Source organism: Pogonomyrmex barbatus, unplaced genomic scaffold, assembly GCF_055798465.1.
Source record: "Pogonomyrmex barbatus isolate J1 unplaced genomic scaffold, ASM5579846v1 scaffold11, whole genome shotgun sequence".
Classification (NCBI taxonomy): Eukaryota; Metazoa; Arthropoda; class Insecta; order Hymenoptera; family Formicidae; genus Pogonomyrmex; species Pogonomyrmex barbatus.
Window position 1 is genome coordinate 1,440,118 of NW_028297107.1, and position 20,980 is coordinate 1,461,097.

General features: G+C 39.7%; 1 protein-coding gene across 2 annotated transcripts in view; it reads left to right on the forward strand.

Moving 5' to 3' along the window:
• The window catches only part of LOC105426892 (frequenin-2), a 48,402-nt gene that overhangs the window by 10,423 nt on the left and 16,999 nt on the right, over positions 1–20,980 (forward strand). For both annotated transcript variants that reach the window (XM_089071170.1, XM_089071169.1), the window contains exons 3-7: positions 16,985–17,009; positions 17,259–17,307; positions 17,565–17,654; positions 18,349–18,427; positions 19,224–19,312. In XM_089071170.1, the coding sequence (XP_088927296.1) occupies positions 16,985–17,009; positions 17,259–17,307; positions 17,565–17,654; positions 18,349–18,427; positions 19,224–19,312 (332 nt within the window). The remainder of the gene's footprint in view (positions 1–16,984; positions 17,010–17,258; positions 17,308–17,564; positions 17,655–18,348; positions 18,428–19,223; positions 19,313–20,980) is intronic.

Here is a 20,980-nt window from a genome sequence, read left to right on the forward strand (position 1 = left end):
GACGGCTTATTAATTTATCTGATGTAAAAGTGTGCCTTGCTTTTCCTGTCCCGGAGGATTTATCTTGAGTGCCCCTGATCTACGTTCTTTATGTGAACGCTTTTACGAGCTGGCGACTTACGCACGCTCGTGGGCTTCCGACGCTCGGTCGACAAAGCCCTCGCACGCAATTTGTCTCCTTGTCTGTATATAACTTCGCGTTCAGTTTCGTCGTGATACGCGCGAGGATCTCGCCGATAAATTGCGAGAACTGTCTTCGGTTTACTCGCGAAAAGCTTTCGCTGCTCAACCAGAACCTAACTGGAGTACCGTCATAATGGACAAACCGGTATTGCTTTCAAATTTCATCGTTGCTCTGCGGCTTTCTCTGCAGCTTCCAGCGAATCATCCCCCCGCACACAGAAAGCATTTACAACATTATTTAAAACAAAATGTCGATGTCACAGGCAAGCCGAACTGATACTCACTTCGTCCTGCCTATTTTATTCCACGTCCGGCAAGACAAATTGAAATATCTCGCGTTCAGCTGTAAGAGAAAAGGATCGCGCTTTTATTCATATAAGTCCTTGCTTATAGTTTTCTTATACACTTCTTATGCGGAGTATTGGATATTTTATGTCACGTCACATTATAAAATCAACGAAAATAATAAATTCGCGGGCACTTTTACGGCGGACATCTCGCCCCGTTCATTTTTCCCGCATCAGCTTTATGTCCGAGCGAAGTCCTTACCGTCGGGCGAGAGAAGTAATACTCGCCGGGTTTCGTGCCGACTTCAATCCCTGGCTTAAATCTCACCGTCCGAGGTCCCGACATCGACCATGAATCATCCAGAAATTCTCGGAGTCACGGAGTTTCATTCTTCGGGAATCACGACCGAGGGAAGTTTGGCGTCCGACAATTTTTCAAGAAGTTCGCGATATCCGCAAGATCGACCACGTTGGTTTATTTAGTAACGTATTAAATGTTATTCTTATCATTTCTAACCCCGCTCTTCTCCGTGAGGGAATTGGGGAACGGGAAAATCGAACGTGCATATCGCGTGGAAGTTGACGATACCCCGGCTTGGCTCGCGTCGACAAAACGCCTCCGCGACGCGTCGGCGTCGCGCTAAAACCGCCACGATTCGTCGTATCCTTTTTTCCCCCCGTCGCGAGACAGAACGGAAACGTTTGCCTGGATGGTCCCCGCCGTCCCTCCGTCCGTCGCGCATCTTTCACCCTCTCATCCCTCCCGCCTCCGGGATGAAAACGACGTGATACGTTGAAGTTCGCGTGCGCTTCTTTTTTCCGCCCTTTGTAGATACGACGTCACCGTCGTCGTCGTCATCGTCGTCGTCGTCGTCGTCGGTTATTATTCATTCTTACCCGACTATCCCCGCTACGAAACGTCCACCCGGATTGTTGTCTGTCACGGTGGACGATCGATGCACGTGATGCTTTTTCACTCGTCGTGCACGTCACGTCGCCTATGCGCTTGCGGAGTTTGCACACGCGTGCAAACTAGACGTCGACGATTACTAGCCAGTCACATATGTAATCGCTCCGCCTATCGGACATTCGCGTTTTGCAACGCGAGCTCCACTCCGAAACGTCCGTCAGCTTACCCGAATAACGAGACGCGTGAGAGCGATTTTTAAATATCCGGCCGCTGGTTGCAACCGCGTGGATGAAATTAATTTGAGAAACTCCGCTTTAGCAACATTAATGCTGCTAGTTGCAGAACCGCGCGGATATTTACATCCACCCGCATCTAAATAAAGTAAATTGGAAAGTTTCGTTTAGTCGATCTCTGAGTAGCTAACATGAAGTTTTGTAAGCTCGCAGAATGTGTACACTCAAGTCACTTCAGCAAACAGATCGACGAGTTCATCAAATTCATACATAATTCGTTACATTGTTTATTTGCGGGAATAAGGAAGAAACAACTGTAGTAATTTAATAATTAAGTCGATTGAAGCATCGAAAAAAGTGAGGTGAATAAAAACGTTGTTTAATAAAAAATCGTCGTTAAATTTTCCAAGAGTTGTGGGAATATTGCATATATTTTTCCGTCAAAATAAAAATGTAACACACACCAGTTGTAAGCATGAAATATGCTTTATGAAATTGTATGTACATGTGTATAGCCCCGCAGTTTTCTTTCCGACCACCCGCTCTTCGAAGGGCTCTCATCTTAAATTTTTCAGTCACGTGTGCGAGCTGGCATAGGGTTAATTTAATTTCTCGAAGACACAGCAGCCGGCGCGGGAAGTGCAAACTCTTGCATGCGCGTCCTTTACACGTCAGTTATATCCCGGCGGGATGAGTCTTTTGGGGTTACGCTCTCGGTAGAACTGACTGAGGAGACACGAAATCCCACTGATTATTAGTTACGGCTCCGTTTATTTGAGAAATACACACGTAGCGTAACGCGAAGGTGGGAAACGCCGACGACAATTATCCCCCGGGCGAAATCGAATATCCGCGCGAATAACGTCGAATAACTGCGAATAACTAACGAACGAAACATCGCTCGTCCACCGTCGAAACGATTTCATTTATCGACGGCGCGATCCGTTAAATGAGCGTTAATTGACTGATCGAGCAATCGGGCTTCCCTTTCCTCGCTTCTCTCGATCGACCGAAAGCGCGCGGCGTGGAGTGGCGTGGAGTGGCGCGACGTCGAGTTTCTCCCAACTTCTTGCGCGGCAACGGCATTTCCCCGATGTTAATTTCCAGCCCCTGTAATCTCGTTACAACACCGAAACGCGGCTAGAACTAGAATCTAGGACGGGACCATAGATACCCGGCTGCTGCTGCCGCTGCTAGGGCGGAGGGACCGGATGTGCCCAGAGAATCCGCCCTTTGTTCAAACGAGGTTGAATGGTTTATGGGACCGTTCCCGTAATCTCCCGCAGGTCCTTTAGGGCATGGCCGCACGTGTACCAAGTATGCTGATACCGTCGGACGTCCTGTTAATGATTCATACATCAGAGACGGGCGTATTCGGTCGTAGACTAATTTCGCCCGAAGTTGCGAAGTTTCGTAAAGAAATAGGGGAACAAAAGTGAAATATATCGAAGCGCGAAACTGTAAGAGAGCATGAGTGTCTTTTTCACATACCAGAGCATATGCGAGTGCAGATATTTCCTTTGTATTGCATATATGTATATAGATTACGCGAAACTGTACGAAACTATATTCGTGCATTACAGCGTTTTCATCTCCGATACCGCGCACGGATGGTAAAGCTATTTCGATACGCCGCTCCACTCGCAAAGACCATTCTACAGTGAAATACAGTGGAATACATAAAAGAGATTTACGGTATATTATATGTGCTTAAGAGACTTTTATTAAACCAAACAAAAATATCGTTACGCTGCCGGTAAGTTATAGCGAGTGAGTTAAGCTGCATTGGAGGGATAATTGAATCGGAAATGTGCCGTTTTTGCTCGTTCTTTTATATCTGACGATAAAAATAAAATTCACAATGGACACTAGTAACGCTAATGAGAATCAGCGCTGTAAACGGTGCGCAATTACATGTTTTAACTTCGTTTATTGATAAAAAGTGCCAAACATTTCGACTCGAATTTGAGTTCATATTCAGTGGTAAACAAAAATTCGAATTGTCCATCATATCGAAAATCCTTTTTTCTTTTAATATTTAAAAATACAATTATTGCTGGTATCATCACTACAATGGGATGACTCTATTTTTCAGTGATTCTGAAATAGAGTGAGATTATCTTACAGGAATCTTAAATTCCTTGTGCATCGAGAATACATTGACGTTTTTTTACTCGAGGTTTAGTAGCATCGGATACGCTGGCATACAATTTTTATTCAGGAAACCGTTTTATGATGAATATTGAGAGATCTCATCCGATGGAGTACATATAACTTTTCCTGGCAAAAGGAAATAGTCATAGTAATTCAGAAAGGAATATCTGATGCTGAGAAAATGTCAAATACTGTTGCCTCTCACGTCGGAGAAAACAAAGCGATTAAGATTCGCGGATTGTAAAAACTTTTAACGCATTTAATTCATGGCCTGTTTTATTCGTGGCGTAGTTTTGTATAAAAGATTAGCGACAAAATCGCTAAATGTAGTTCGCTTTGTTCATTTACAACACAGACGCGAGAATATTTATCAGCTTTTCAAAGATATCCGGAGAATTCCGAGTATTTAACTTAACTTAATAAGATCAAATCTTATAAAAATAAATAAGATGTTAAAGCGCTTGATTGCTCATGAAGAAAAAGTTGGCCTCAATATCGGCCGATCGATAAGGGAAATTCGATTAATGAACGTGAACGAGTGGAATGAGTGTATTTCAAGCGAGACCGAGAGAAAAGTCAAAGACATCTTCGGGCGTTCGACTTTAATCGAACGACGGCAAAAGCGGTTTATAACGCGAAAGACGTTAGCATGTCTTTACATAGAATTGCCCGATAACGTTAATTAAATATCTATCGAATGTACCGAAAAATCTTAGCTATTATTCTCTACGAATCTGAAAGAGCAATCACTTTACTCATTAACGTATCGGCCATTAAGTCATCCTATTATTACGTAAAAAAGATGTCACAACATCTTGTTTAAAAATATGATCACAAAATATGATCTATATGCGATGGAAGAAGAATAACAAAAGAATAATAAAAGCTTTATTGAAAGAATTAGATTTTTGAGAAAAGAAAAGGATAATTAATTACTTCACAAGTATAAGTAAATTTACTTTTTAATAATAGCTTTTATATAAATTTATGAAAAATATAATACATTTGAAATTGTAGGAAAACTTGTTTATTAGAATATAGTGATGAAAAGATTACAATTATGGTTTTATATGATTTAATAATCCTAATGCATAATTTATAAGGTTAAAGCATTTTCTCTCTCAATTATTTATTAACTTTTAAAATAAAAAAAATTATTTATTGATTGCCACTTGAAAAACTAATTTTAAACAATTTTTGCCTTTTTTGCATATTTTTTAAGCAAATAAAAGTTTTTTGTAACATTGAAATTTGATTTGTAGAAAATTTAATTACAAGTATTAAAAAAAACATGTCAAAATTCATTACTGGTCTTCAGAAAATGTAATAAAACTTCGAGAAAAATGCGTTCAAAGTTTTTATAACAAATTTTACTGTGACAAAATGTTTTATTTTTTTAATAACATTAAAATTTTTAATATTTTTTTACTTCAGCGAAATACTTCTAAAAGATTGTTTTAGGATTTATTAAAGATTAAAAATAAATTTTTTGATCATTTTAAAAATCTAGTGTCTCTTAAAATAATTTCTTACGTTAGAATTTATAACACTATAAGTTTTTTGCTTTTGCTTCTAACAAGAAGAAGCTAGGCAAGCAAAGTAAAACAAATTATTAGCGATTAATTCTAATATTTTACGAACATGGAAGTGATTTTTATTAGCCATAAAATCTAAAGATGGTCGAGTACCAGTGACCGTGCATGTTCCGTACGGGTAATATTCTGAATGAATGAAATGCTGAACACGTTCGATTTTGCGAGCCTCGGTTTCGCATGGAGCATAAAAGCATGATACACTCGACTGGAGGATTGCGAGTTACGGACAATTTAAGATGGCTGTCGCCGTCCTAGGTCTTTTAGGAAATGCAGAAAATGCAGTCGTATTTTTTTCTCCGTTTACGTTTGATATTTAAAACGTGGCACGGCAGTGGCACGAAAAATATTATCCATTTTTATATTACGCGTTAACCCAGTTGTTACCTGAGGGGATTCGATCCTTTCATTGCGAGTATATTCCCGTGAGCTTTCAAAGAACAACGTATCGTTATATTTTTTCTTCGATTTTGAGAATAATTTTTAATGAGAATAATTCAATTTTGCCACTTTTTACAGAAGACAGATAAATCTATTTAAAATCCAATATATGTATCGTGCTCGCATACAGGATTTAAAATCAAGCACTTATAAAAATTATGCTATAGGCGAATATTATGAAAATTTCAGTAATGCGAGATATTATCAAAAAAGTTACCGAAATATATTTCTCTTTAATTACATATTTTTTGAAAATTACCTAAAACTCATCGATATAAAAAGCATCAGAGAAAAAAGTTTTCCTATACAACGATGCGATGCTAATTAGTGGCGTGCGCTGCAGAGAAAATCTTGATGTAAATTTTTTTTTCTTTTGTAGTCAGAAATAATAGAAATCGTTGAATCGTTGAACTCGGGTATATAGAGTGCATCTATTTTTGAAATTTTACCCACGAAATGGAACTCGCGTGAGAGATTTTTTTCCGATTGCTCGAACGTATCGCGGTATACGCCTGCTATCATGTTCCCGAGTGACTTCAGTAAAATCAGAAGACACGGTGCACTCCGGCGTTGATGGAATAAGTACGATAGCTCTTTATTCTAAGAAAATGGAATATAGATGGGCCGGGCTAAGTCTCGGCGCCTCGGTCGTCTCTTTACTTTTTCTTAGAATTCCCTTTCCACGCTCCGCCATGACCGCGCAAACACAATTCTCATTTTTATGCCAAGAGTGGAAGATGAAGATAAGAAGAATAAGGGTGACGGACAATTTAATAGAACGAACGAACGAGCGAATTCGTAGATCCTCTTACAAAGTTATGGCTATTATTTCTGCTATGTTTTCCATTCTCTTTAAGTAGATTTTTTTTTTTTAGACATTACAGCAAATGCGAAACATCTATCGTAGCGGAAATAATTTATTCCAACAGCCAAGTTTTATTTAGGAACGTATGAAAGAAAATGTACGTAAAAATGTAAGAAGGATGAGTATTTGAAGCCCCACGCACTTTCGAATGTGTGTCCACATCGTCGATTTATCGATCAGAAATAAATCATATTTTCCTTCATTTGATTCATGAGGAAGCACCGCAAACGATAAAGCAATTGCGAGCTAAACCACGAAACTTGCAATAATATCGAATCATCGCACAAATAATTATTAATATAATATAAATTTATATGGTTTTGATAATTTGATATAATAATAGTGATACGGTGAAAGCATAATAATAACCAGTTGAAATTGTAATAAACAAGCTCACCAAATGTTTGCCACTTGAAGATACTCATTCACATTGACACGAGCTGACCGGAAAAACACGGCTAATTACGCACGTTAATTAATACTCCGGAATAATCCGATATTTTGTTTGGCACTCCCTACGCGGCATATTTATACGTTACGGATCGCTTTCAGCGAGTGAAAAATATTAATAAACTCGGATACGATACAACAGTTATGCAGGATTACGTGCGTTAATTAACGCTACAGTAATCACCCTTATCCTATTTTACACTCGACACTCTCTGCATTCAGTCGCAATGTTTACAAACACGAGAGGAATATGTTACAAATATCAAATTATTAATTGTGAACGATTGCTGTCCCGTGCAACACTTCTCCGTTCGAAAGTTCTTGCGGTTTCGCTCGTTCGCAAACGCTAGGATTTAATTTTGAAAATTAAAAAAATGCGGCGTACCGCATTCTTTTTCTTTTTTTTTTTTTCCAATAAATCGCGCAAGCTCGACTCGGTCGGTCTCTCGCTGCCATTAAAAAGAGATTGAAAGGGGAAGATTAAAAATCGCAACTCTCTCTACGGCATCTACATTTCGCTTCTTACGCGTGCGAGAGCGATGCGTGCCGCTGTCTTGTCGCGTTTCGAGACAATGGCGATGTCTCGTGCCGCACGGAAGCTTGAACCGTGACGCGCATCTCCACCGTCTGTCAAAGCCGCGTTATCCCAGTAATTGGACTTGCATGAGGAGACGAAGCGGGAGGAGAGGGAGAAGGACGTAAGACACAACGTGCGAGAATCAGCACGTAGACGCGCCTCGCCGATTTATCGATCTGTGAATCTCAGGCGTGTTTGTCTTGCACGCTCATGCTAAATCAGCGAAGGAATTAGCACATTAGCGAGGGATTTCACAGTGTGTTTGACGTACACGCGATCCCGAAGCGAGACGAACGGCGGTTTCAATTAATTATTAATCATTAATTAACTTTACTCATTATTCATTATTCGTAGATAGATCGTTAACTAATTATTAATTTATTTGCCATTGTTATTGAGTCTGTTATTGAGTTATTGAACTATTGTTCAAACGATTCTAATAAATAAATTATTGCCTAATGATAATTAGGATCGCATACCACGGAGCATTCGTTAGCCATAATCGCGTAACAAAAAAAAAAAAAAAAAAAAAAAAAGTAGAAAATATATGTGTATCCGCATCAATATTCCGCGAGGGGAACAAAAGCTTTTTGTGATATTCCTCATTTCTCGCTTTTTGCTAATAATACGTGAGAGATTCAATGTATCACTAAACCGTACCGCGTACGAGCGACTAGAAATTTAATTTGCACGACATACCGCGTGTAACTGTCATACCTCCGCCGCGGCGACATTTTATTACGGAATAATATAATAAAACGCATCAGAGACGCGCGTTTTCCTGTCCGACGCGCGAGTTTATTGCGCGCAAAAATTGTAGTAAGCGCGAAAGTCGTCAAAATTTAATTCAATTCGCTTCTATCAACGCGGTGAGATATCGTCGCAATTGTGTTACACGATTGCGCAAAATACCGCCCCAATTGCGCCCGCGTAAATAGTACGCACAACTCGTTACCATATTCTCGGTGGTGCATCGCAATACGTTCACAATGCGTTCCGCCGGATTCGATCGTGTTACATCCGGGACGACGCTGTGTTAATTCAAGCGTTCTATTAAAATGCACTTTGTAATCAGTTGTTTCAAACATACACGGAACTGCAAAATGCCTGTTCGCGAAATCGATTTACTGAGCTCGAAACTCGATTCAAAGATTCACAATCTTCCTTCTCCTTCTCGCGCGATAAAGGTAAATTATTTCAAAATTATTTAATTGTTGAAATTAAAAAATATTAAATTAAAAAAAATATCCATTCTATATCGGAATTAATTAGAGGAAAACTATTTAGCGAGTACAATTTACGCTCAATCGGTTCAACTACTTTTTCGTTTATTACTGTCATGTTGGGATGGATATACACAAATTGGAATGTACAGTTAAAATATTCCCGACGGAAGCTGTATTAATAATAATATGATTAAAATTATGCTAAAAAGTTGTGAACTATCCCGAGCGGTATATTACCTAGCACGAGATAAATTATTTACGGATCCTCTTAGTCAAAACGAGTACGAGAACGAAGCATCAAAAGTGGAGTACTCTCCCCGCCGAGTACAAGATATGTTGAGTACTCGAGAAGTAATGGTTCACTAATAACAGGGGTGACTCCGCTCTCTCGTCGACGATTTTTCGTCATCGCCATCGTCATTGTCATCGTCATTTTCGACGGCGGTCGACGTAACAGCACGACGCCGATTATCGGTGTAATTTTATCTCTATTGCGGAGGCGTTATTACGCACGTGCACGTGCATCGAATAAGCGGAACGGCCGCGTCGCAAATTGTCGATGCCGAGGATAGCGGGCGACGATAGGAGGCTGAAACGCGCCGGCGACGGATCCGCAGTCTGCACCTAGACCTAGGAGGTGCGGTCCTCGATAACGTTCGCGTGGAAATTGAATTCCGCCGGAAATGAATAGATTCGGTCATCCGCCGACCAAACTCGCCACCCGCTCGAGCATCGCATCGGGAGTTAGGATCATCATTCGCCGATGGCGATCAGCGCACGGAATTTAAACGCTCGACCGAGAGTCCCAGCTGTGTCTTCTCACGATAAGATAAAATTGCGCGATTCGACACAGCGACGAAGAGCACCTCCGACTCTCTCTCTCTCTCTCTCTCACGTTCGCGAAAGAGCGCTCGTAAACGAAGAGGACTGCATTAATCCCGAATCACAAAGAGCCGCGAGGGTGAGATAACGGACTTCCTCGCGGACTGCCGTTGCAATATACGTTGCAGGGACTTAAATCAGCAATGAGTTGCGATAACCCGTTAAAACTTGGGTCCACATCTCCGAACAAGAACACGCGAAACTTCGAAAGTTAATCCTTTATACTCCACGCTCAGTCCGTTCCAATTACGTTGTTCGAGCGAGTGGCGGTGGCGGGCGACGTATGCGCAAACTCGTAAACGTAACGACTATCCGTGTATAAATTGTATTTGCACTTGCGTGCATAATATCCCGAAATTCTTCCCCCTCCCCCACCTCTCTCTCTTGCACATGCACACACACACACACACACACACACACATACAGACGTATACATGGCAAAGTTACCGTCGTATCGTCGCGTCGCCGCATCGCCGGGCGCGTCCGTCGTATTTGCGCAATCGTTCATCGTGTGCCTTCGCGTGTGTGCAAACAGAAAATGTATACCTGCACATACACAGTGCAGTGTGTGCAGCCACGGCGGATTCGCATTTACGTGCAACCAGGCGTTGTATATCCCCGGCGGAGAAGCTTACGTTATCGCGCGTATTACGACGACGCATATTTTGCAACGACCGAGCATTCCCGTCCGCATTATACCCTTTTAAACGAACCGCATGCCGCACACCTCCGTGCGTCAAAAAGGAGAAACGCAATTTTTTTCATCGAGGGGAAAAAATTTTTTCTTTTTTTCCTTTTTTTTTTTTTTTTTGAACGAGCTATTGGAGAACTTCAGCAAATGTGTAATTTTTGTCTATAACACGATGGATTTTATCGCACTCCTGCGCAAATTGTTTTATCGATCTTCTCTCGTCGCTTCTGCTTTTAAACTTAATTGGGAATTAATTTCTCAAAATGCATACATGGATACGTATATAACGAATTACATGATTTATCTCTATACGCAATAAACGTCCGTCTACTCTCCTATGCCCTTTGAATATTTTTTTGTTAGTCAAATATGAATTAAAGATTGCGCGTAATGACTGAAAATTTAATCCATTAAAGCCATTATATCCGGTCTGTCAAAAATTCTCGCATAAAAGGTGATAAAATAAAAGAGTAGTGATATATATTGAGCGTATAATGGTTGCATTTAACGCGTTAATCGTTAATCCCAGAATAAACGAGCAATTTTTTTTCCACACGATTGTGCAAGCTATTTTACAATTCATTCATGTCCATAAATTGTCATTGTTTATACATGCTGTTTATAATTTTGTTTTTTTCTTCGGTATTTTCAGAGAGACATATACACCGCAATATTTCATCCCTTCATTACCAAAGTTTGAAGTCGTAACACCAATTAACAATAATTCGTTCTAATTAGCTGAGAAGGAAACTTATTAATAATTCCGGTGACTCAGCACAAAACGGGGGGGGAAGGGGGGTAATGGCTTTTCGATTATCTCTCTGAGGCGTAAATTACATCTCTCGCAACCCCGGTCCCGGATTAACGAGACTTTAAGGAAGGACAGAGGTCCGTCGTAGACTTTTAGAGTGATCGCCTTTTGCATGCGACAACCGTTGACATGGTGGCTGTTGGAAAGTTTTCCCATCTCTGTCTCTCATCGCGCGCATCCCGACGGTGAAGTTTTCGAGAGCTATTCTAATTAACGACCCGACAGTTTCTGGAGACTTCTTAACGCGCGGTCGAAGAGGACGAGGACTTTTTGGACTTTTACGAGCGATTATGGGCGAAGAAGAGCGTCACACGCGACAGCTAAAAAGTTACGCAATTATCCGCGCTCTCCCACCGGCTGTGCTCCCCATTTTCGAGCTACGTGTCTGCCTTGCTTCTCATCACCACCCTTTAATCGCACGAAGTTACGATAACAAACCACGAAATTCCGCAATAATTGTAAAGCGAGCGAGCGATCCGAAACTTGATCGTTCGACATACCCGATAAATTTCGACGATAAATGTAAAATTAAAATTTAATTGTGTTTTAAATTGCTGCTTTAGAAAACACGCGAGCGAAACGAACAATTCATAAACGAACAATTCCTCGAACCATTTTCTGAAATCGATGTAACCTCTTGAAAAATAAATCTGCCGCCGGATCAAAATTGCTCGATCGGAACTGGTTTTCCTTGCAAAAGTTTTTATGCTTCTTTTATTTCGCCGCCGCCACTTCCGCTCGTAAAGAACAGCGTGGTCTGCGAGAAATACACCGAGAAAGACAATCGACTCGAGGTCAAAAGCGAAAAGAAAATGCCTACGTTATCCCGCATCCATCGGAATAGAGAGAACGGATCGCTATCGTGAAAAATGGATCGCTATCAGATCAAGTGTTTTTTTCGCAAATTTTCGTACAATTTTTTTTTTGCTATTATCCGACCGACTAGCTAATAAAACTCGCGCATAGCTCGAGGAGCGCTGGCTTCCGAGCTACGGGATGTATTTTATTCGAGAGGATCGGGCCGATCGATCAATCGGAATTCAGCAATGAGTCGGCGACGGGGATTCCCTTGCCTTCACCGGGAAAATAAGAGATTGCGTTCTCGTGGGATAAAGGCGGTATATATCGAGATGAGTTTTCGGAGCAACTATTTGAAAAGGCGCACTCCTACGGCTTCACCCTCTGCCCTCTGCTTTTTCTTTTATCTACTGATACCACCATTTCGAATGATTAAATGGACTTGGAACTCCACAAATTAAAGTATCTCAAGTTAATTCTACTTTTACGAACATTATTTTTATACATTTGTTTTTTGTATCTCATAAATTGCGAATAAAAATGATATATTTCGTAAAAGTGTCATATTTCTGAAAGCCCTATAAAAATTTCATCAGTATTCGAATTATCGCGAAATGTTAGCTTTTCTATTTAAAATATTTGAAAAGCAATATATAACTATCTGTACATTTAATGAATTTGAAATATCTAATGAATACCAAATTAAAAAATTGATTATTTATTTATTTAACTTTTATTCACTTAATACATCTTTATAATATATTATTATAAATATATTGATATATTTTTATTAGTAAAAACTCGAGTTTTGCGAGAGTCATAGTTCCATTCTTTAAATAGTACATCATACATCGGTTATCTATTTACCTGCGAAAGAAATAAAGCGCGAGTAATACATGTATCTGAGAAGATGACACAACGCCGCGTGTAAACGTCTGCGTCCCTAAAATAAGAATAGCCGTGTTTAAAGCAGTCATTTTGATAAATGCCTCGTACCCGGCCTGACAGTCGGTTGGCAAGCATTCCCCTGGTGAAACAGCAAATTTGAATAACGGCGAAGCATGAGGGAAGCCGAGCTCCGCGGCATTAATTCAAGACTCGTGCATCGTACTTACGGCATGCGATTAAACACAGCCTCGTGTTTCTCTCTCTCTCTCTCTCTCTCAGAGTACTGAATGCAGCCGCGCAATATTGCGCGTTTATACATCTGTTTTATATGCTGTTTAAAAATTCATCGAGCCCCGACGCAAATCCTTCCGATATTTGGCAAACCGACGCGATTTGCACTCGCCGTCTCGTCGCTCATACGCGCGTCTTTTCCGAACACACTGCGAACGGAAAATATGACGTGCGAATATGAAATGTATTTGTAAGCGAAGGAATATCGTGTCGGCTTTGCCAAGCACGCGTCGATTGATTCGACAGTTTCGACTTTCACCGGGATGAGCGGTGTACGCGAACGAGACGGGCGGCAGGAAAAAAACGCCAATCTGACTCAACCGCTGGAAAATAAGCTGAGATTACGTTAACATGTAACGACAGAGGTGGTGACAGCAATATCACTGAATTTCTGCGACGGACGACCCCCTCCTCCTACCTCTTAGTGCGACAGTTTTCTCTCTTACGAGTGTCGTTGAGCCGCAGATTAGAAAAACTTGTGCTTGTGGCAATGGAAAATGTGCCTGAGGAAAGTAACTCCCGGAGGTTATTACCGAATGAAAAGAGAAAGAGAAATGGGAAAATATTTGTATGAGCGAAATAACGAGAGAACATATCTAAAGAAATTTAAAAATCTACTGTCCACACACTATTTTCTGAACCGTGCGAAACGGAGGAAAACCAGTTTTTAACTAAAAGTCTTGAGAAATTAAACTACGTTGAGTTATTTTCTCATTTTCCGTTGGCAAATGAGATGATAAGAGCAGAAACTTAATAAATGGCATCTTGAAGAAATTAAGTTGATAATTATGACAGAAGTTTTCATTTAAAAGTTAACTCTCATTTTTAAGAGATACAATTTTTAACTCACCCGTTTTATCCGTTGTCATTAATATTTTAGAATGAAAATAAATATTCACAAATCTTTTTTGATCGTTTTCTAAAATGCGCACACAATCGTCACTATAATTCTCAAAATGCTCTTGATTGAAGCATTGCAATTAAAAACAAATCGCTATTCGCTATTTTTATCATCTTTTATAATCTTTTATATAGCTTTGCATCGTTCACTATATGATCGATCATTGAAATGCACAATGTAATATGTAACGCAATAGCGTATAGCCAACAGTATGTTTAATGCTTTGCACAATATCTCCTAAAATTTGCATTCTCTATAATGCAATTGTGCAATTGATTTTCAGTAGAACAATTAAATGCGCACGTACCGCGGTAAAGTAATTTCATATTTAAATGATAAATACCACGACATTCTCTATGTCGCGACTAATCCTCGCTTCGTATTTGTACTAATTAACACGAATAAAGTGGATCGTATTATTTGGAGTATATTTGTTTTTCTATTTGAGAAAAAAATTCGCAGCGGAGAAGATATCGAGGGATTTAAATGCGAGAAAGGCGGAAAGTAATGAAAGTGAATTAAGTCGTACAAGAACACACAACTCGATACAATTCGATCGGTCCTAAGTCCAGTAACTACGCCCAATTAAGCCTGATGACTTGGAAGCAATTAGCAGATTCGAGTGTATCAAAAGCGTTCGCACGACAACTCACACGTTTGCAAAATATAATTCACGTAGGTACACAAGCACTGCGGTCGAGGTAGTATTTTTATGCTTCGCGAAAATTAAACGTTTGAACAGGGGCTATAAAACGGCCTCAGTTTGCTACTGGCAACTTTGCTACGCGAATAATTAAACGGGGAGAACCGACGTGTCAGTTCCGGCGTGTCGCTCCGAATATCCACCACAAATCAATCGCGTGAAAATTTTCGCGAGAGAATTTTCATTTTAATTGAATTCGCAAAGTCGCGTGACTCATTGCATACGTTCCGTTCATATATATAGTTATCAAACTCTCTTGATGAACTCTCTTGATGGTTTCATGTCGGAAATCGCAAAGTGTTCGATCGTACTTGCGAGATAAACGCGAGACTAATATCCCTCGAGAGAGATATCAGCGGAACTGGCGGTTAATCGCAAAACTGACCGATACGAGAAGTCCGGTAAGAAAAGAGCAACATGAAGAGAATATTTCCCAATGTTCACAGTCGTGTTGCGCGTTGGACTGTATCGATAATTTAAGTTTAAACAAGCTTTTTCCGTGGCGTTGCGTGAAATCTCGAGGGAGTCGATACGACCGAAACGGTTCCGCCGACAAAACCGCCCACGTCGAACTCATTTGCATGGTTATAGGAATATTTCAGTCGACCATCGGATCTGGCAATTCCTGTCAACCCCGCGAAATAACGATCATTTCGCACACTCGCGTACTCACAATCGGCCCTTGCCCGACAATCGATCTGTTCCGCGTGATTACACGCTACATTCGATGCTTGATTTGCCAAAAGTCCGGAGGCGCAATTCAATTTAATGAAAAAACGATTTTATTTTTCGCGCAGACAAAAATATCCCGCGAAAACAATCTGTCCCGGGAGCGTCGCGATATCGAGAGACTTCTCGTATATTTTTCTTAGTTCCGCGGAACGGGAAAGATTTAGTTAGGCGAAAGTACCGCGATCGGGATAATATCCTGATTAGACAAGCATGAGATCACGTGATATCCCGGATGGATGGTTAGAGTTCTTCTCGCATGAAATCGGGAAGTTTCGCTGCGCTGTTTGCGAAAGCTAATGGTATACTCGGAACGACGCAAGATTACCATATAAAACCACAAAACTCTTCATGTTCTCTCGTAATTCTATCGATCCCGAGCGTTCGCGTCTTCTACGCCCTTTACCCTTTGTCCTTTCCTTCGTTCTACCACAACACATTCGGTTCAGCTGACGTTCGAAGCAAAGCGCTTTACTCACGGCACGTGTACTTTAGAGGGTAATCTACCATTTGGTGATCAATTAAGTTGCAATTTCAATAAAATATTTTTCTAAAAAAAAATAAAATTTTCTCGCTCGCTTTGAAGCACGCGTTTCAGAGGTGTAAAAAAATCCATTTCGCACATGTGCACTTTTTCGCACGTCTATAGCAATATTTTTCATCGCGTTCCCTCCGATCAAAAAATGCGCTTTGATAAGCACGTTCTGCATAACTCGACATTTAGAAATCCACGCTAATCTCCCTTCTATTTTTCCAGTTTTTTCCGATCGTGATCATAAAAAAAGAAACATTGAGTAAATCCATCCGTTTAAATACAGGGATTCGAAGGAAAACTTTTCTTATTTCAGCGGCACTCATCCGTCTTAGGGGGACAATTGCCATTATCGATTGTCTTTCGCGGCGATATCGGTTTCCCCCTTCGCGCAAATTCAATTTACCGAATGGGGATTTTCTTTTTTTAATCAGTCACCGTTACTCGGAATTTTTGTGTTACGTCCGTCGAAATAACGGTGAAGGAAAACGTAATGCCCTACTCTACGTCCTTGGGTAGAAACGATTCGGACCACCCACTCACTCGTGTACTCGTATAAAAATTTGATCGTTTTCACGGGACAATTTTTCAGTGACACGTACCTCCGTACTGAATTTACCGAGTAAATTCCGTCGTGCAGTAAATCACACGGCCAGTTGATACGAGCCTGGCGAGCATCGGAGAACAATAATTCTCCGTCTCGCTCTCTCAACGACTCTTTCCGTCGTGCTTTTTCTTGCCGGGCACTTTTCACGCGCGGAATAACTCGATCTCGCTGTACACACGTCGCACGATAATTAATTACTCCATTCCAAATGTCCCTTCTTGTTTCTGTTTCAGTCACCGAGAAGGAGATTCGTCAATGGTAAGTTTGACTCCGGCAATGAGCAAATTATACGAACTTACTCGAACTTGGACAGGATGATTAAAGATTCCACCGAATAATTGCTGAAGAAAATAATTCACGAGAAAATTTATTTAATTTACCAATTTAAATTGAATACTATTAAAGTGGATGTGGAATTTAAAGAGTTCTTTCGTAATTTATAATTATTATTGATAGCAGATAATCGTGCTTCAAATAATTATTTATATAAAAGTTATCTTACATTAGGCACAAAGGATTCCTCAAGGATTGCCCCGATGGATTGCTAACAGAACAGGTACGCATTATCGAATATATTTAAATTATATTAACCCTTTCCTTTTTGTCCCGTTCAGAAAAACATTGTTTGCAATATAAACAGCACGAAGCAAAAAATTAAATTGATATAAATAGCGATGGATGTGATACTCAAGAACGGGACGTACATTAATCATATGTCCCGTGACAACAATAGCGGAGGAAAAGGTTAATCACCCGCAATAATCAATAGCGAGTAAAAAGCTCGTGATGTACATGACGCTCGCGTGATTTTAGGGCTTCATAAAGATCTACAAGCAGTTCTTCCCCCAGGGTGACCCGTCAAAGTTCGCCTCCCTCGTCTTCAGAGTCTTCGACGAGAACGCCGTAAGTTTCTTGTCACGGTATACAAACGTGGTTTTCTGCGAACTCCCTCGTGCTTTCGAATTCGCAGGGAATTCGTTGGTTCGCGTGCAGCGACGATCACGCGACGATGTGCTCTCGACTATCTCACTCTGATTATTTTTCGCCCCCCCCCCTCCCCCTCGCGACGTCTATATTGCCATTTAACTGCCCGTTTAAACATTTATTTAGTACGGCGTTAGATAAGAATAGAATGTTAATTTATGTAGCGAACTGCACGCTGAACGAATTCTAGCGTCACAACCGAAATATGATCCTCATTGATTACCGCGATGTTTAAGGCTGTCTATCAGGCTGTTTTGGCTCGCTTCCCGATACAAATCGAGCGAGCATTGATATTCGAAACGCGATATTCGTGCGTCTACGTTTTATCGAAAATATTGAGAAATATCTGAGATGGAAATTTCCTTTGGATTCCTCTCGCGAGATTATTCGATTTGCGCGACCCCGGGAGAAAATACGAAATACCCGGGAGAGGGGAAAAAAAAAACTATTTGCTCGGTGTGCTCGGTCGACACAGGTTGCTAGACTAGCAACCGACTAGCTACCCGCCTTTGAAGAAACGCGATCGCAAAGTGATCCTCGAATAGTCCGCGATCGATAGGAGAGAGCATCTCGCGTGCGACAAAAATAAGGATACGTCGGACTGTTGTTTCAGGACGGCACGATAGAGTTCGAGGAGTTCATAAGAGCGCTCTCGGTGACGTCGCGCGGAAACCTGGACGAAAAGCTTCACTGTGAGTCTTGCTTCACCTCTTATTTCCTTAGAAAAATTTATCTACTCGAATTTTGATGAATTCTCTCGCGAGTCTTGCACTTTGCTCGTTCATCTATGTTAAGTACATTGCGAACAATCGTCAATAATTCTGCTTAATTCACGTGAAGCGATTAAATCCAATCAGATAGTCCAATTTATCTTTTTTAAGAAAAGAGAAAAAAATTAATTGCTAAGTAAATTTACATAAAAAATTAAAATTGATACGAGAAAGGGATGTCAGTTGCTTTTATATTTAAAAAAAAAAATAGAAAAGACAAATGAGAGAAAAAAGATTGAATAATATTAAATTAATATTAAAATGAAAAAAATTGTTGTGGCTTAAGCGATGAATTAATGCGTCGTCTGTAAGTCTTGTTTCCAAAAGACTTACATACGGTAATCGTTACATATAAAATTCGAGACGATTTATGAAAGATAATGAAAGACGATCGCCGCAACGTGAAACGATAAACGACGGGACTTTTCCGATTGTTCTCCTCAAGAAAACTGTTATCGATGAACGATCACAATCTGAACAAAAGTGAAAAATGAAACGTACTACTTTCGCCGAGAATGTCATGATTGTGGATGGGATATCGTCGAAGAGATAAAACTTACGAGCTCGCGAGAGAAGCGTGAGAGCGTGTGTGAAACGAGAAATACTCGGTTTTTCAGCCGAACAAAGCGTACCTTTGAATTTTGTATCTTCTTTCAAAAGGAATTTCAGTAACACAAGTCAATCGCGTTTTTCTCTGCTTTTTTTCGTCTCTTTTCAGGGGCCTTCCGTTTGTACGATGTGGACAACGACGGCTTCATCACGAGGGACGAGATGTACAATATAGTCGACGCGATATATCAGATGGTTGTAAGTACACTCCTTTCAAATTACTTCTTGGCCTGCGAGAGAGCCTTTGATGTGAAACATTTCAACGTTGCTCGCTTTTCGATTTTCTCGCTTCTAGCACGTCCTTCAATTATCGTCTATATTCCATTCCAATTTTCTCAAAATAACATAACTCTCTCTTTTTCCGTTCCATTGACTTCGTTCAACGACATTAACATTACATACTAAATTTAAACGACAATTACGAGGTTTCGAAGTTAAGAGTCTGACGAGAAGAAGACGGGATAATCTATCTCTCTTTGTTATTTTATCGCCTATTTATGCTCGCATATTTCATATTTGCTTATTTCACGTCTATGTGCAAGGTCGTTCGCGATAGCGCAAGATTTTCGTACTTGTGCTCAACAACTTGCTAACTGCGGTGCAATCGTAATGCACCATGTGCAACGTGCTCAATATCAAGCCAATATTTTATCCGAACGGGCGCGTTACATATAATCTGGCGGAAGTTATAATCCTCTTTTGCAGTTTCCGAGCGGTATTCTACAAGCGACGTTAGCAACGCAAACTATAACATCACCTTCTCCTTGTAATTGCTCCTGACAAGCGCGATGTACGCGGCTTCTTTTGAGTTACAATGCATCCTCATATTATGCAACGCTTACTTTAATCTTTCGTCGGGTGTGACGGCTACGTAACGAAACTTTAAAGCCCGTATTTATAACCGCGTACTCATAAATTTTACCTCAAATATCAACCAAGATGCATAGAATAACGGCTTTATATTTTAAAACATGGGCGTGCCATATTTTTGTTAGAGATAAAATGAAAACACATAGACGAAAAGCGAAACAATTATTTATACGTACGCGAAATTTGATGCTATGAAAGTGTTGCTTATTAGGAGTTTGTCACGCTTCGATTATTCGAGAATGTTATTTTATCATCGCATGTCATTTTACACATTGCTTTAATTGATATATCAACCTGTATCTATTGTGAGGTAAAAATTAAGATAAAATCAACGCTATATATGAAAATCAGTATAAATAATATTCATTGGTGCGTAAGTTAATTGCTAATTTTATATATACGTTCATGTCAGATACAATATTTCTTTAAGAAAATTGTAAAGTTAAAAAAATCAATTTTTTATGGCATTTTTTATAAATATTGAAAGAATCTCTACGTCTAATTATAAAATATACATTGGAATTTTAAAAATTACAAAAATCATAGTTGATAATATTGAGCGACGGGGCATGGGTACAAAATAAACGCTACCAAATTTCATTTTGTTATCTAATTGTAAATTTTAAACGTATTTATGTTCTTTTGTTGTTATCATTTGAGGAAATAATATTTGTTTGTTTACAAATACATATTTTATATGTATATATCTTAAATGAAGATAACACACTCATACATTTAACTTTCTGACACATTATTAAGAATACTAAAAAAATATAAATTTAAAAACCTACTTCTGAAATATAATTAATTTTTAAATACTGTGGATATAATAATGGTTGTACCAAAAAATTGTACCAAAACTTTAAATATATTTTTCTCAAATGCATTACTTGCATTAATATTTTAAGAATTATAAATTATATCAACTTGAAATTTTCAAGTAATATTATTATTTTGATTTATTCGCGATTCACAAGTGTACCTCAGACATAAAAA